At 46.2% G+C, this 17,231-nt stretch overlaps 1 protein-coding gene across 2 annotated transcripts in view; it reads right to left on the bottom strand.

Moving 5' to 3' along the window:
• Positions 1–12,286, bottom strand: part of DCT (dopachrome tautomerase) — a 37,366-nt gene extending 25,080 nt beyond the window's left edge. Inside the window, exon 1 of one of the 2 annotated variants that reach the window (XM_040425316.1) lies at positions 12,082–12,286. In XM_040425316.1, the coding sequence (XP_040281250.1) occupies positions 12,082–12,118 (37 nt within the window). In that variant the 5' untranslated portion in view covers positions 12,119–12,286. Of the gene's footprint in view, positions 1–6,241; positions 6,615–12,081 lie in introns of those variants that run through there. The other variant, XM_040425315.1, reaches the window with a different exon arrangement.
• Between the last annotated feature and the right edge of the window lie 4,945 nt (positions 12,287–17,231).

The following is a 17,231-nucleotide window of genomic DNA, read 5'->3' as shown; positions in this document are numbered from 1 at the left end:
CACACGACCGTATGGCTTTTTCAGTGTTTTGCGATCCGTTTTTCACGGATCCGTTGTTCCGTTTTTTGTTTCCGTTGTGTTTCCGTTTCTGTTCCGTTTTTCCGTTCCATTTTTCCGTATGGCATATACAGTATACAGTAATTACAGATAAAATTGGGCTGGGCATAACATTTTCAATAGATGGTTCAGCAAAAAACGGAACGGAAACGGAAGACATACGGATGCATTTCCGTATGTGTTCCGTTTTTTTGCGGACCCATTGACTTGAATGGAGCCACGGACTGTGATTTGCGGGCAATAATAGGACATGTTCTATGTTAAAACGGAACGGAAAAACGGAAATACGGAAACGGAATGCATACGGAGTACATTCCGGTTTTTTTGCGGACCCATTGAAATGAATGGTTCCGTATACGGACCGTATACGGAACGCAAAAAACGTCCAGTAAACGGGAAAAAAAAACGTCCGTGTGCAATAGGCCTAATGTTGAGCTGCCGGCTAAGGACCTGTGGTGACATCACATGATCCAATCACATGGTCCCTCACCATGTGATGAGCAGTGACGTCAAAGGTCCTATTCCTGTGCACAGCAAAGAAGACAGAAGAGATGCCGGATGCGCGATCAAGTGGATTAAGGCGAGTAAATTATTTTTATTTATTTTTTAACCCCTCCAGCCCTATTTAACTATGCATTCAGAATGCTATTATTTTCCCTTATAACCATGTTATAAGGGAAAATAATACAATCTACACAACACCTAACCCAAACCCGAACGCCTGTGAATGTTACAATGTTTTGCGCACGCGCGGAAAAAAAAAAAAAAATCACACATTTTCCCGCAACGCACCCGCATCTTAACCGGGCAAAAAACATGACGCCCATGTGAAAGCGGCCTAAGGGTGCCTTTACACAGGGCAGATTTTGTTGCAGAAAATTTCTGAGACTGAGGAAATTGCAGTTCACAATGCACGGTCACCGACCGTGGGCCAGCTGCATGTGGATCACAGACACATTCACTTGAATGGGGTCCGCGATCCATCCGTCCGTGCCGCAAAAAGATCCGTCCGTGCCGCAAAAAGGTTCTATCTTTTTGCGGAACGGAAGCACGGAACGGAACTCCGTAGTGCTTCCGTTCTGCATCTCCAGATTTGCGGACCCATTCAAGTGAATGGGTCCGCATCTGTGATGCGGAATGCACACGGCCGGTGTCCCGTGTATTGCGGACCTGCCGATTGCTGCTCTGGCGTCTACTTAAGGCCTCTTTCACACGGGCGTCCTGGATTTGCTCTGGATGTGTCCCAGATACATTGCAGGAAACCCGCGCGAGTGCGCACACAATTTCAATCAGACTGAGGATTGCGTTGCTCAGTTTTTATCGTGCAGGTGAAATGCGTTTTGCACGTGAGTGATAAACTGAATGTGGTACCCAGACCCGACCTTCTTCACTGTAGTTCGGGTTTGTATAGATATTATTTTCCATTATAACATGACTTTCAAGCGGTCCATTTGGGGGGGGGGGGGGGGGGGGGGAATTAAAAAAAACCTGTCCTATTTTTGCGGAAAACGGTTCGCGGACCCATTCAAGTCAATGGGACCGCTAAAAGACGCGGAGGCACACAAGATTGTCGTCCGCATCCGTTTTTTTTCCTATCATTTGCATGGCAAACCTGTCTTAGACTTTTTTTTTTTTTACATTCCTTTATGTCTGGTGGGCCTCCGGATCACGGAACCCCATTTTGCGGAACGGGACACAACGGTCGTGTGCATGAGGCCTAATGTTGGTTTCTGTCATTATCGGTCAAAATTACAAGTATACTTTGTTTTGTTGCAATTTCTTCATTTTATGTAGGAGTCATTTTTTTGATTGCCGCATAGGTTGTCATAACAACTAGACGCTAGGTCAATAAATACTGACACACATTAGCGCAGTGAGGTCAGTGGCCAGACGAAGCGCAAGCCAGCGCGAAAAAAGGCGGTCGCCGCTCCTGTGTCCGTGAAGTCTATTTTTGTACGCTCCTGCCTGGATGCTTTTATTCGGCAGGGGCGAGTGCCGCCCCCTCTTTCTATTTTCACGCTATAACTGAAGAACAACCACCAGAGCAATAAAGACGACAAGAATCAAATGCACCAGTCAAATTTTACACCTCAAATCAGGCAAGTTTGACAAATTTGAGCCAATTAATGGTTAGGATTTTGAGCTGATTGAGCAGCGACTTCAGCATGTCCGTAGAAACATCTCCTGATACTTCTCATAAGATGCAGTAAATTCCCTTCACGCCTTGATCACAGATCACACTTTAGTGTTAATAGCCATTTGATTTGTTTCCCCTCAAATCTGATAACAGATCCGTAAGTCTTCAATGGGGCGTCTGTCCTAGCTAGGATGCAGACTTGTATTAGCCTCTAGTTTTCATAGACTAAGGGCCCTTTCACAGGAGCGTGACGGATTAGCTTCGGGTGCGTTCAGGGAAACTCGCACCATTTTGCCAGCAAGTTCAGTCAGTTTTGTCTGCAATTGCGTTCAGTTGTTTCCGCACGGGTGCAGCGCGTGCGTGATAATAACTGAAGGTTTCCAAACAACATCTCTTAGCAACCATCCGTGAAAAACGCATCGCACCCGCACTTGCTTCCGGATGCAATGCGTTTTTCACTGAAACACTTATTCACTTCTACGGGGCCAAGGCTGCGTGAAAAACGCAGAATATAGAACATGCTGCGTTTTTCACGCAACGCAGAACTGATGCGTAAAAAAAACAAAAAAAAAAAAACACTTGCTCGTGTGAAAGGGGCCTAATGGTGCTGGTACACGGGGCAATTCTGACAGTATTTTATTGTAGCTAGCCAAAATGAATGAAATCATTCCCACAATGCAGAATACCAGGGGTTAACGAGGCTGCATCCTGAATGCATATCCGAGCGGCACTATGTGCCATCACCCTTAGGGATCATGCACACAACCGTATGTATTTTGCGGTCCGCAAAAAACACGGACGACATCAGTGTGTATTCTGTGGAACAGAACGGCCGGCCCCTAATAGAACAGTCCTATCCTTGTCCGTAATGCGGAGAATAATAGGACATGTTCTATTTTTTTGCAGAACAGAATGCACAAGGAGTACCTTCCGTACCTACTTTTTTTTTTTTTTTTAAAACCATTGAAATGAAGGGTTCCCTTTAGGGTCCATTCACACGTCTGTAAGTGTTTTGCGGATCCGCAAAACACGGACACCTGAAATGTGCGATCCGCAATTTGTTGACCGCACATCACAGACACTAATAGAAAATGTCTTTTCTGGTCCGTAATTGCGGACAAGAATAGGACATGTTCTGATTTTTTTAGGAACAGAGTTGCAGATGTGGATCCCAGAAATGTGGATTCGCATCTGTTCCAGCCCCATTGAAAGTGAATGGGTCCGAAAATTGCGGAACGAATGCGGACGTGTGAATCGACCCTTACGGGTCGAAAGAAATAAAATAAAAAAAAATAAAAACACACACGGAACGGACACAGAAAGAAAATACATTCAACACAGATCTGTCTGGATCCTGTTCCCCAAACACAAAAATAGCATCTCCATTTCTGATCAGAACCTGTGAAACGTCTGTGGTGTGTTGCGGACCCGCAACACACCCGCCCGGCACCCCTATAGAAATGCCTATTTTTGTCCGCAAGCTGCGGACAAAAATAGGACATGTTCTATCTTCTGCGGAGCTGAAGATCGGGGCCGCGCTCCGCGGATGCTGACAGCACATTGTATGCTGTCCGCATCCATTCTGTCCCCATAGAAAATGACTGGGTCCGCACCCGTTCCGCAAAATTGCGGAACGGATGCGGACCCATTTGCAAACGTGTGAATGGAGCCTTACACGGTCAGTATCTGCCATCAGTATTGGAGCCAAAACCAGGAGTAGGAACAGAAGAGGCACAAATATTTCCATTACTTACAAATACGGACGCAAAATGCTGATCATGTGAAACGGACCAGTTAGACGCGTATCTGCCCTGGAAGCTTCGCTAGGAGAAACTGAACAGTTTTCGTCCATTTCAGAAATGACGACATAGGCTACTTTCACACTGGCGTTCCGTGCGGATCCGTCTTGTATCTGTACAGACGGATCCGCACCGATAATGCAAACAATTGTATACGTTCAGAACGGATCCGTTTGCATTATTCATTAAAAAAAAGTCTAAGTCCAAACGGATCCGTCCTGACTTACATTGAAAGTCAATGGGGGATGGATCCGTTTTCAATTGCACCATATTGTGTCAGTGAAAAACGGATCCGTCCCCATTGATTACATTGTAAGGCCTATTGCACACGACCGTATGGCTTTTTAGGTGTTTTGCGGTCCGTTTTTCACAAATCTGTTGTTCCGTTTTTTGTTTCCGTTGTGTTTCCGTTTCGTTTTTCCATTCTGTTTTTCCGTATGGGATATACAGTAATTACATAGATAAAATTGGGCTGGGCATAACATTTTTTAATAGATAGTTCAGTAAAAAACGGAACGGAAACGGAAGACATACGGATGCATTTCCGTATGTGTTCCGTTTTTCTGCGGACCCATTGACTTGAATGGAGCCACTGAACGTGATTTGTGGGCAATAATAGGACATGGTCTATGTTAAAACGGAACGGAAAAACGGAAATACGTATGGCTTTTTCAGTGTTTTGCGGTCCGTTTTTCACGGATCTTTTGTTCCGTTTTTTGTTTCTGTTGTGTTTCTGTTTCTGTTCCGCTTTTCCGTTCCGTTTTTCCGTATGACATACAGTATACAGTAATTACATAGATAAAATTGGGCTGGGCATAACATTTTCAATTGATGGTTCAGCGAAAAACGGAACGGGAACGGAAGACATACGGATGCATTTCCGTATGTGTTCCGTTTTTTTGCGTACCCATTGACTTGAATGGAGCCACGGAACGTGATTTGCGGGCAATAATAGGACATGTTCTATCTTGGAACGGAAAAACGGAATGCATACGGAGTACATTCCGTTTTTTTTTGCGGAACTATTGAAATGAATGGTTCCGTATACGGAACGCAAAAAACGGCCAGTAAACGGGGGAAAAAAACGCCCGTGTGCAGGAGGCCTAAGTCAGGACTGATCCGTTTTGGGCCGCTTCTGAGAGCCCTCAAACGGATCTCACAAGCAGACCCAGAAACGCCAGTGTGAAAGTAGCCTTACAGATGCCAGACGAGACACGCGAATGCACCGCTTGGGACTAAGCCTCAGACCCCGATTGTAGGCTGGCTCCTCAGAAGGATGGCTGCCATCACCCTCTGCAGATTGTGGTGCAGAAGTTTTCTGCAAGTTAAAGTCATTTCCATTTACCTAAACGGAGCTTGCAGAACTCCAGCTCCTCACTGCTGCCGGAACAGCCCATGCGGATGGATGGAACTGGCTTTAGTGTGTGACGCCCCCCAGTAGTAATTCTGCAGTGTGTGACGCCCCCCAGTAGTAATTCTGCAGTGTGTGACGCCCCCCAGTAGTAATTCTGCAGTGTGTGACGCCCCCCAGTAGTAATTCTGCAGTGTGTGACGCCCCCCAGTAGTAATTCTGCAGTGTGTGACGCCCCCCAGTAGTAATTCTGCAGTGTGTGACGCCCCCCAGTAGTAATTCTGCAGTGTGTGACGCCCCCCAGTAGTAATTCTGCAGTGTGTGACGCCCCCCAGTAGTAATTCTGCAGTGTGTGACGCCCCCCAGTAGTAATTCTGCAGTGTGTGACGCCCCCCAGTAGTAATTCTGCAGTGTGACGCCCCCCCAGTAGTAATTCTGCAGTGTGACGCCCCCCCAGTAGTAATTCTGCAGTGTGACGCCCCCCCAGTAGTAATTCTGCAGTGTGACGCCCCCCCAGTAGTAATTCTGCAGTGTGACGCCCCCCCAGTAGTAATTCTGCAGTGTGTGACGCCCCCCAGTAGTAATTCTGCAGTGTGACGCCCCCCCAGTAGTAATTCTAATAATAATATTATTATAATACCAATTCATCTCATTAAGAACATTTGTCAAAACCCATCACAATGAATGAAAAAGGGATCTTTTAACTAAAACAAGCATCTACACAGAAATCCACGTGCGAGCCCCGTATTATACCCGTGTTTAGTAACCTCCATGGAGTCAGAATACGGATACATTCCCGGTCCCTGGAAACCACCGATCACAATGGGCAGGGACCTGCGGACTTTTGGTCTGGGGGCTGAGCAGTTGGTTGCAGGGGCGAGTAGTGGGGGCACCTACCTGTGCACTGGCACGTGGCGTTGTAGAACTTGAGAGGCCAGCGCTCCCGGTCGTCCACATTCCGTAAGGTATACGGTCCGCTCCACGGGCGCTCGTCCACGACTACAGACGCGCAGCGGCCGCGGGACTGCAGGAAGCCGCAGGCATTGGCCGGGTCTGAACCGAGCGCTGGGCAGCAGCGTTTACTGAGCAGCGCCTCCACCGTGGTACAAGCCCTGGGGAACTGAGCGCGGGCCACCTGTGCGCAGACCACGGCTAGCACCACAGCCCACAGAGAAGACGCCATGATGGCTGGGGTAGTAGTACTGGAGGAGCCACTCACTTATACTCAGCAGATGGTGGAGGTTGTCGTCAGCTGGGAGGACTGGGCTGATGAATGGACGGGCTAATTACCAGCCTGCCCATGACTCTCAGCTGAAGAACGTGCCTCATGTGTCAGAAGGATTTCCTCTAATCCCCCCGGATGCTCCACGTGATCCCGGAGGACAAGCCTTTCCCAGGCTTTTGTTCATTCAGCAGAAAGCCTCAGATGCCCCAGCTTTCCTATTGGGATTATTGCTGCCAGCAGCGTTCATGTGATGACATCTGACAGACCTATAGGAAGAATGTCCACATTGTGTGGCCAGGATAATGTGCCTTCAGCTGTGAGGACCACGCGGTTCTCAGGTACTTAGGGGTCTCACTGATGTTACAGGAAGGACAGTCTAGTCAGGATGGTAGCCAAAGGCTCATGGGTAGTGTTGAGCGAACTTCTGTTTTAAGTTCGGCGTCTAAAGTTCGGCTTCCGGTTAGCGGAGAATCCCGATATGGATTCCGAATTCCGTTGTGGTCCGTGGTAGCGGAATCAATAATGGCCAATTATTGATTCCGCTACCACGGACCACAACGGAATTCGGAATCCATATCGGGATTCTCCGCTAACTGGAAGCCAAACTTTAGGCGCCGAACTTAAAACAGAAGTTCGCTCAACACTAATCATGGGCCCTGGTGCAAGAGTTCAGCTTGGGCCCCCCTTCTGTCAGTGCTTTGTGCACCCCCATGCCAAATACTTGATCTTCCCTCCAGCCAGAGGTGTAACTTGAAGATTCGGGGCCCTCCCAGCATGCACTGTGTATAATACCTGTGTCTTTTTATGTGGCACAGGGGTCTTTGGGGCTCCTAGGCCACGTAGCGACCGCTACCTCTGCGCCCCCTGTAGTTCCGCCCGTGTATATAGACACAACTGATGAGATGTTCGTGCCCGGTCCACAGTTGGTCCGCTAGGCACACAAACCTACGGCCATAAGCTCAGGTTTCATGATCAGGAGTAGATGATAAAAGGAGAGAAAGTAGAAAGGACAGATATGACGTCTCCTTTTTTGAATTCCTTCCTGGTTTTGGCTTCCAAACCTGCATTAGGAAACCTGAACGTGTGCCCTAAGGCTGGGTTCACACTTGAGCGTTTTACAGCGCGTTCAGACGCGCTGTAAAGCGCTCAACACATGAAAACCAATGCTTCCCTATGGCCCTGGTTCTCACTTGAGCATTTTACAGCGCGTTTGAACGCGCTGAAAAACGCCCTACGCTCAAACAAGTTCTTGAGCTTCTTTGGGGCGTTTTGTCGCGCGTTTGCAGCCATAGGACACTACTGTTAATCACACAAACGCGCGTAATACGCGCATTGACTATGGACAAAAACGCGCGACACAAACGCGCGTTAAACGTGCATATCGAATATGCTCAGGTCTGAACCCAGCCTAAAAGATCCAGGGCCCGAGCAGGGGGGGCACCTAGCCTTTCTGCTGCCTGAGGCAAAAATTGAAACCGCGCCCTAATGCCTCATGCAGACGTCCGTGTCCGTTTTGGATCAGTGGTAACACCGTGTTAAATCCGTGTTTTCTCCCGTGACAGATCCGTGGATCCGTTTTTTGCTGTCCGTGTTGCACCCGTGTTTCACTAACACTCAACAGCTGAAAAATAATTTTCAAAGAATCTCTTGTTAATGATCCGTGAAACACGGATGGCATCCATGGTTTTCACGGACCAATAGAGTATAATGGGCGTGATGGACAAAATAGAGCATGCATCCGTGGTTAAAAAACGGACCCACGGACCGTGCTGAAACACTGATGTGTGAATACACACATTAAAATGAATAGGGACGTGTGCTGTCCGTGGAGAACACGTACAGCACACGTCCGTGAAACACTGACGTCTGCATGAGGCATAACCCCTCATACCAAATTCTCAACCTAAGGCCCCCTGCACACGGACGTGTGCTTCCCGTTGCCGTATTGCGGACCGCATTTGTGGATCCGCAATACACGGGTGCTGTTCCGTGGGCATTCCGCTCACGGACGCGGACCCATTCACTTGAATGGGTCAGCAAATCTGGAGATGCGGAACGGAACCCTACGGAAGCACTACGGAGTGCTTCCATGGGGTTTTGTCCCGTACTTCCATTCCGCAAAAAGATAGAACATGTCCTAGGTTGCCGCCTGAGGCCTTTCTGCCGCCTGAGGCGAAAACTGAAACGCCCCCCCCCCCCATGCCAATTTCTTAACCTGACCCCTTTGCCACAATGAAAGCGCTCATTGCCCATGGCCCTTCTGCTGTCCCCTTCTTGTGCTGCCTGACATCGCTTCACCTGGCCTCATTGGTGGTGCACCCCTAGGCCTAAGAGTGCCTTTGGGGGGGAAAAAGTGCGTCTTATGGGGCAAAAAATACAGTACATTCATCTGAATAGGGCTTGCAGAAATCCATGTGCTTGCCACCAAAACAACCCCATTCAGATAATTGGAACTAATTTTTAATTGTAGAAATTTCGCCAACAAAATCTGCAGCATGTGAAGACTCCCTAAGGGTGCATTCACACGACCGTATGTATTTTGCGGTCTGCGGGGGTCCGTAAAAAATACTGATGCCGTCTGTGTAACGTCCGTGTTGCATAAGTTTTTTTTGCGGACCCATTGCAACAATTCTTATTCTTGTTAAAAAGTATACTGGGCACACTCACTTATGTAGAGTCATATATTTTATTCAAGGACATGTAAGGTAAAGTAAAATCAATTATTTTAAAAAACACATATAAAATACAGTCAAGCAATATAAGAACACATGGATACAATAAAATATATAGATATAGAATAAATACTAGGACCAATGGTGGATAGGCTGGGGATGGTAAAAAATCAGTCCATATGAAAGTCAGAACAAATAGAAGTAAAGCCCAGCTGGTGGCTTGAGCTAATGTAGTGGCTAGCTTAACCAAGTACTATAAAGTTCACAGTCCTGATTCACTGCAAGAGGATAATGTAACTGTGGTACAGCAGAATTCACTTAAGTGAGTATACTTGCGGCGTCCCGCTAATACTCCCTGTGCTGTGCGGTTCCTTATGTAGGTAAACTTGGAAACAAATTGTCGTTATCAGCTGCTGCTGTAGCAACTGAAAGATACTGTGTCTTTTCTCTGTGCCCTTGCGGTCCTCTGGCTGCCGCTCCGTAGTAGCAGGAAGCCGGTCAGCGCTGGGACTCAAGATGCTTTTCCCCTCGTCGGTATGTTATGCGACACACTCCTCGTGTGTTTGCGCTTGTAGGTCCCGGCGTATCAGGGGTTTAGTAAGGCACGGAGTTTCCAAAGACTTTGAATTGCCGCACGGCTCTGGATAGTTCAAGCACGTACTGTACTCCTTGAGGTTGTTCCGGGGGGCTCCTCACCAAACGCGTTTCGGGGTACTTGCCCCTTCTTCAGTGGTACAGGTTCCCCCACAACTGCCTACTTTTATAGTGTCTTACAAATGGTAATTGTTCAAACACATGATGAGCCTCCTCATTTGGCTCAAAAGCTGGCACGGAGTAGAAGAGTCCATTCCATTCAGATCCACCCAATTATCCACAAAAAAGACTTAAATTTCAAATAACCTACTGTTTAATACACATCATAATAATCCGATTCCTATAGGTACTAATACAATCCATTCCTAACCCTACATGTTATGTTGATTTCATTTCTTTCTCCATCAAATAAATTTATTTATACACTTCAATGGTTTTATTCGTCTACAGAAAATCCCTTGCGGTATCTATGCGGTTTTGGTTATTAATCACAGGGTTATAGCTAAGGCCTCTTTCACACTTGCGTTGTCCGGATCCGGCGTGTACTCCACTTGCCGGAATTACACTCCGGATCCGGAAAAACGCAAGTGTACTGAAAGCATTTGAAGACGGAACCGTCTTCCAAATGCTTTCAGTGTTACTATGGCACCCAGGACGCTATTAAAGTCCTGGTTGCCATAGTAGGAGCGGGGAGCGGGGGAGCGGTATACTTACAGTCCGTGCGGCTCCCGGGGCGCTCCAGAATGACGTCAGAGCGCCCCATGCGCATGGATGACGTGATCCATGCGATCACGTGATCCATGCGCTTGGGGCGCCCTGACGTCACTCTGGAGCGCCCGGGGAGCCGCACGGACGGTAAGTACACTGCTCCCCCGCTCCCCGCTACACTTACCATGGCTGTCAGGACTTTAGCGTCCCGGCAGCCATGGTAACCACTCTGAAAAAGCTAAATGTCGGCTCCGGCAATGCGCCGAAACGACGTTTAGCTTAAGGCCGGATCCGGATCAATGCCTTCCAATGGGCATTAATTCCGGATCCGGCCTTGCGGCAAGTGTTCCGGATTTTTGGCCGGAGCAAAAAGCGCAGCATGCTGCGGTATTTTCTCCGGCCAACAAACGTTCCGTACCGGAACTGAAGACATCCTGATGCATCCTGAACGGATTACTCTCCATTCAGAATGCATTAGGATAATCCTGATCAGGATTCTTCCGGCATAGAGCCCCGACGACGGAACTCTATGCCGGAAGACAATAACGCAAGTGTGAAAGAGCCCTTACAGATTAAATAACAATCATTCCCTACAGTCCCCTGTCATTTATATATGGCTACAATTACAAATAAATATAAAAATAAAAATAAAATTGTATAAATAAGAAATTTTTTCTAAAAATCTTTTTTATATATAAATAAAAAAAAAAAAAAAAAAAATTCCGCAAAATGGACTAGAATAGGACATGTTCTGTCTCTTCTGCGGGAATACGGAACGGACATACGGATGTGGACAGCACACGGAGTGTGAATGGGGCCTAAGGGTGAAACAAAACCAGATGCCTGGACATATGTAAGGCTAGGTCTACACGACGACATTTGTCGCACCAATGTCGTGCGACAATTTTTATAATGATAGTTTATAGTGTCGAAACGCGACAGTCGCAAAAAATCAATTCGAGATGGATTTTTCTGCGACTGTCGCGTTGGTGTGACAAAATGTCGTGCGACAAATGTTGCAGTGTAGTTGTACCCTATCTGTCGTGCGACACATGTCGTCGAGTAGACCTAGCCTAAAGAGGAAGATGAATGAAGTGGATCTGTTACGTGGATGGCCGCTGTTAGGTAAGCACCGGTTCCCAGTTACATGGCATAGCATTGATATATGAAACGTAAGAAATGTATGAAAAGTAAGGAAACTGGAGACACACAAAGGTGCCGTATGGTTCTATGTAACATCCACATGTATAACACCATAATGACAGAACGCGAGTCTGTAAAGACAAGGATACGTGTGCAGGGGTTGGATCGCCTCGCGGCTGCACTCCATAGTCCCTGCGTGATCACAACCACATTACCTCACTATGAAACACACAGAGGGAGAACCCATCCCTACCAATTACCACACAAGAATACCTGACAGCTCTAAAAATCATCAAATCTGATTCACAAGTTTTACTAGGTATAAATGTCAGCAAGATAGGAAGTGCGGATCAGCCTGCATTCCTAGGTGACTGTGTGACAATGCTGATCCTTACCTACCTCACACTGAAGCTGCTGACAGGGTAAGACCATAGGGTTCTGGTTGTAAAGTTAGATTGAGAACATAATAATCATGTTCAGTGACGTAATACACATATGAAGAGATAAAAGCTATATAAAGTCCAGCTGACTTCCCATCTGCATCGTTGTCTCTCCGTTAAGGCCCCTTACAGACGAGCGTGCGCGGATTAGGTCCGGATGCCTTGCGAATGATTTCACTACTGGACGCTTGAAAGTAGTCTTGCGCCTGCGCTGTGTCCCTGCAATACCGGCGCCTGCGCACTGTTCCATTCCGCTTTGAGGTATTGTTCAGAAGCTCAATGCTCAGGCACTCGCGAGCCCGCGCATGCGCGAGACTACATTCAAGCAACCGGCAGTGAAGGAATCGGGCATCCTATCAATCAAACGCTATGGGGAGGTAAAGGGGGAGGAGCGCGCTTGACTTTAGGCGAGAAAGCCGCTGCCCCCTTGACTTCATGACTAAGGGCTGTTTCACACGAGCGGATGCCGTGTGTGACATCCGCTCCGTGAATGACAGCCAAGACCCGATGCGGACAGCAGAAGCACGGAGCATTAACATGACTGATAATGCTCCGTGCCTCTCTGTGATCTCTTTACTACGAAATCACAGTGACAACTTTATCTCACTGTGATTTCGTAGTAAAGAGATCACAGAGAGGCACGGAGCATTATCAGTCATGTTAATGCTCCGTGCCTCTGCAGTCTGCATCGGGTCTTGGCTGTCATTCACGGAGCGGATGTCACGCACGGCATCCGCTCGTGTGAAACAGCCCTAAGAGATAAGACCGACACTCACTGAATAGCAATAGCAATGCTATTCAGTGAGTGCCGGTCTTATCTCTTGGTATGCGTAGGGGAAGTCGACCCCTGACACGTGCACCACGCCACTGAGAACAACGGAGTGCCGTCTGTGTTTGCTTTGGACTTGACTTCAAGACTATCCTTTAGGGTCCATTCACACGTCCGTGTGTGTTTTGCGGATACGCAAAACACGGACATCGGCGATGTACGTTCCGCATTTTGCGGACCGCACATCGCCGGCACTTAACAGAAAATGCCTAATCTTGTCCGCAATTGCGGACAAGAATAGGATATGTTCTATATTTCTCGGGATCGGAATTGCAGACCCGGAAGTGCGAATCCGCAATTCCGGATACGGGCAGCACATCGTGCTGCCCCATAGAAATGAATGGTGTGAATGGACCCTTACATAGCGTGGCCCGTTGAATAAAAGTCTTTTTACAGACTTTTGCCGCATTGCACAGACACCTTTATAATCATGCTACAGGCTGCAATAAGGTACTGCTGGCGGTTTAATATGCATTTTCTAGGTGACAGATTCCCTTTAACTAGTTTCTGGACGTGTTCTTTTTGCTTTATTGCTGAAAAAACACCAACTCCAGTCTAGAGAAATGATGAAAGTCAGGACATTTTTTTAGCGTCTATTTCAATTTGGAGTTGTTGTTTTTTCAACGCAGCAGGTTGAAGCAATGGCATTTTTCAGGCATTTTCCATTTCCTTCTCTATAGGGAAAAAATGGCTGAACAAAAACCAATTGACATGTTTTATTGTACTGGGTGGTCTTGTTTTTTTTTTTTTTTTTCTAAACTTTAACCCTTTTCTGACATCCGCGATGTTGGGTCTGTAAAGATGGTGCCCATTTAGAAGAAGACACAGCAGACACCCACTGAGAACGGCAGTCACAGACTTTTAACCCCTCAAATGCCATGGGCAAGGCACAGTAGATTATCCTTTTTGAGCCAAATTTTGGCACAAAAGACTCCGTAGTTTAGGCGCAGCCAGAATAGTGAATGTGGGCCATTGTGTGTAAATAGTAAGATTCCAGTAATCGGTAGAAATGATGTCAGCACCTAGAGATCTGGAGGTTTCCAGCAGTGAATTAAATAGTTGTCTTCTTTAGGTTAATATTTATAGGCTTTACATGGCTTATGCTTGTGTTGTATATATAGCACATTTATAGCTCATAAAAGGAGAAACAGGGTAATTTTATTATGATGAGGTAGAGCATAACTCTCAGGAATATTGCGTAGGCCACATACTGGAATCCTTTTTATAACCTGGATGTGCATGTTAGGATAAATAAGTGTGTATTTAGATTGTAGCTCGGAAATAGCTACCTGCAATTCCTCTAGTGGCTTATAGAGCAAGAGTCAATACGAGGTCAATGAATGGAAGACAGAGTACTGTTAAAGAGCTCAAATTACAGAACCTCCAGTGGGAAAGAACAGAGATCTGCTAAAATAAATATGTTAAAAAATGATTAGTATTTTAGAAGCGTCTTATAACAACTTCTACTAAGAACCTCTGTCAGCATGATCAACCCTATTAAACCAGGCATATTGTCTGGTATAATTGATCGTGCTGATTAACCACCTCAGCCCCCAGTGCTTAAACACCCTGAAAGACCAGGCCACTTTTTACACTTCTGACCTACACTACTTTCACCGTTTATTGCTCGGTCATGCAACTTACCACCCAAATGAATTTTACCTCCTTTTCTTCTCACTAATAGAGCTTTCATTTGGTGGTATTTCATTGCTGCTGACATTTTTACTTTTTTTGTTATTAATCGAAATTTAACGATTTTTTTTGCAAAAAAATGACATTTTTCACTTTCAGTTGTAAAATTTTGCAAAAAAAACGACATCCATATATAAATTTTGCTCTAAATTTATTGTTCTACATGTCTTTGATAAAAAAAAAATGTTTGGGTAAAAAAAAATGGTTTGGGTAAAAGTTATAGCGTTTACAAACTATGGTACAAAAATGTGAATTTCCGCTTTTTGAAGCAGCTCTGACTTTCTGAGCACCTGTCATGTTTCCTGAGGTTCTACAATGCCCAGACAGTACAAACACCCCACAAATGACCCCATTTCGGAAAGTACACACCCTAAGGTATTCGCTGATGGGCATAGTGAGTTCATAGAACTTTTTATTTTTTGTCACAAGTTAGCGGAAAATGATGATTTTTATTTTTTTTTTCTTACAAAGTCTCATATTCCACTAACTTGTGACAAAAAATAAAAACTTCTATGAACTCACTATGCCCATCACGAAATACCTTGGGGTCTCTTCTTTCCAAAATGGGGTCACTTGTGGGGTGGTTATACTGCCCTGGCATTCTAGGGGCCCAAATGTGTGGTAAGGAGTTTGAAATCAAATTCTGTAAAAAATGACCTGTGAAATCCGAAAGGTGCTCTTTGGAATATGGGCCCCTTTGCCCACCTAGGCTGCAAAAAAGTGTCACACATCTGATATCTCCGTACTCAGAAGAAGGTGGGGAATGTGTTTTGGGGTGTCATTTTATATATACCCATGCTGGGTGAGAGAAATATCTTGGTCAAATGCCAACTTTGTATAAAAAAATGGGAAAAGTTGTCTTTTGCCAAGATATTTCTCTCACCCAGCATGGGTATATGTAAAATGACACCCCAAAACACATTCCCCAAGTTCTCCTGAGTACGGAGATACCAGATGTGTGACACTTTTTTGCAGCCTAGGTGGGCAAAGGGGCCCATATTCCAAAGAGCACCTTTCGGATTTCACAGGTCATTTTTTACAGAATTTGATTTCAAACTCCTTACCACACATTTGGGCCCCTAGAATGCCAGGGCAGTATAACTACCCCACAAGTGACCCCATTTTGGAAAGAAGACACCCCAAGGTATTCCGTGAGGGGCATGGCAAGTTCCTAGAATTTTTTATTTTTTGTCACAAGTTAGTGGAAAATGATGATTTTTTTATTTTATTTTTTTTCATACAAAGTCTCATATTCCACTAACTTGTGACAAAAAATAAAAACTTCCATGAACTCACTATGCCCATCAGCGAATACCTTGGGGTCTCTTCTTTCCAAAATGGGGTCACTTGTGGGGTAGTTATACTGCTCTGGCATTCTAGGGGCCCAAATGTGTGGTAAGGAGTTTGAAATCAAATTCTGTAAAAAATGACCTGTGAAATCCAAAAGGTGCTCTTTGGAATATGGGCCCCTTTGCCCACCTAGGCTGCAAAAAAGTGTCACACATCTGGTATCTCTGTATTCAGGAGAAGTTGAGGAATGTGTTTTGGGGTGTCTTTTTACATATACCCATGCTAGGTGAGATAAATATCTTGGTCAAATGCCAACTTTGTATAAAAAAATGGGAAAAGTTGTCTTTTGCCAAGATATTTCTCTCAAAACAGCGTCTAATATACCTGTTAGGGGTTAAAAAAAAACACATCTCCAGCCTGCCAGCGAACGATCGCCGCTGGCAGGCTGGAGATCAACTCTCTTACCTTCCGTTCCTGTGAGCGCGCGCGCCTGTGTGCGCGCGTTCACAGGAAATCTCGCGTCTCGCGAGATGACGCGTATATGCGTCCAGGCGGAATGAATCAACCACCTCCAGGACGCGTCTGTGCGTACAGCGGTCCGGAGGTGGTTAAAACGATGCCTTATTTATCTTTGTAGGTTGCAACATTGTGGAGATATGAGGATTTTTATCTTTATGCAAATCTGGCAGTTGGAGCACCATGGGGCAGGCTGTAAGCACTTTGAGTACAGCTACGCCCCTGGTGCTCCTTACACTTCCCCTTCCTCTGAGATTGACAGTGTTAATAATCCTGTCTAATGGCGCCAGCACTGTGACTCACTAAGGCTACTTTCACACTTGCGATTTCCTTTCCGGTTTGATTTAAAGAGGACCTTTCACCGATCCTGACATTGTGAACCAAGTATCATGACATATACAGCGGTGCCCAGGGATCTCACTGCACTTACTATTATCCCTGGGCGCCGCGCCGTTCTCCAGTTATGTCCTCCGGTATGTTCGGGGACTTGGTTATAGTAGGCAGAGACTTAGGGGACTTGGTTATAGTAGGTGGAGTCTTGTTTTTTTCTCCCAGGCTGTGAGCTCTGCGATGCGATTGGCCAGCGCTACAGCCTAGGAGAAGGAGACGCCAGCAGAACAAGGGCAGACTCCGCCTACTATAACCAAGTCCCCGAACATACCGGAGGACATAACGGGAGAACGGAGTGCCTATACTAACATCACGCCATGTCCGTCTATCTGCCTGGACCTCTCTTGGATACAGTTTGTGCAGTTAAAATTGCAGACTTTGTTGTGTG

Source organism: Bufo bufo, chromosome 3 (assembly GCF_905171765.1).
Source record: "Bufo bufo chromosome 3, aBufBuf1.1, whole genome shotgun sequence".
Classification (NCBI taxonomy): Eukaryota; Metazoa; Chordata; class Amphibia; order Anura; family Bufonidae; genus Bufo; species Bufo bufo.
Note: the sequence above shows the minus strand (reverse complement) of the source record. Positions and strands in the feature narration are given on the sequence as shown.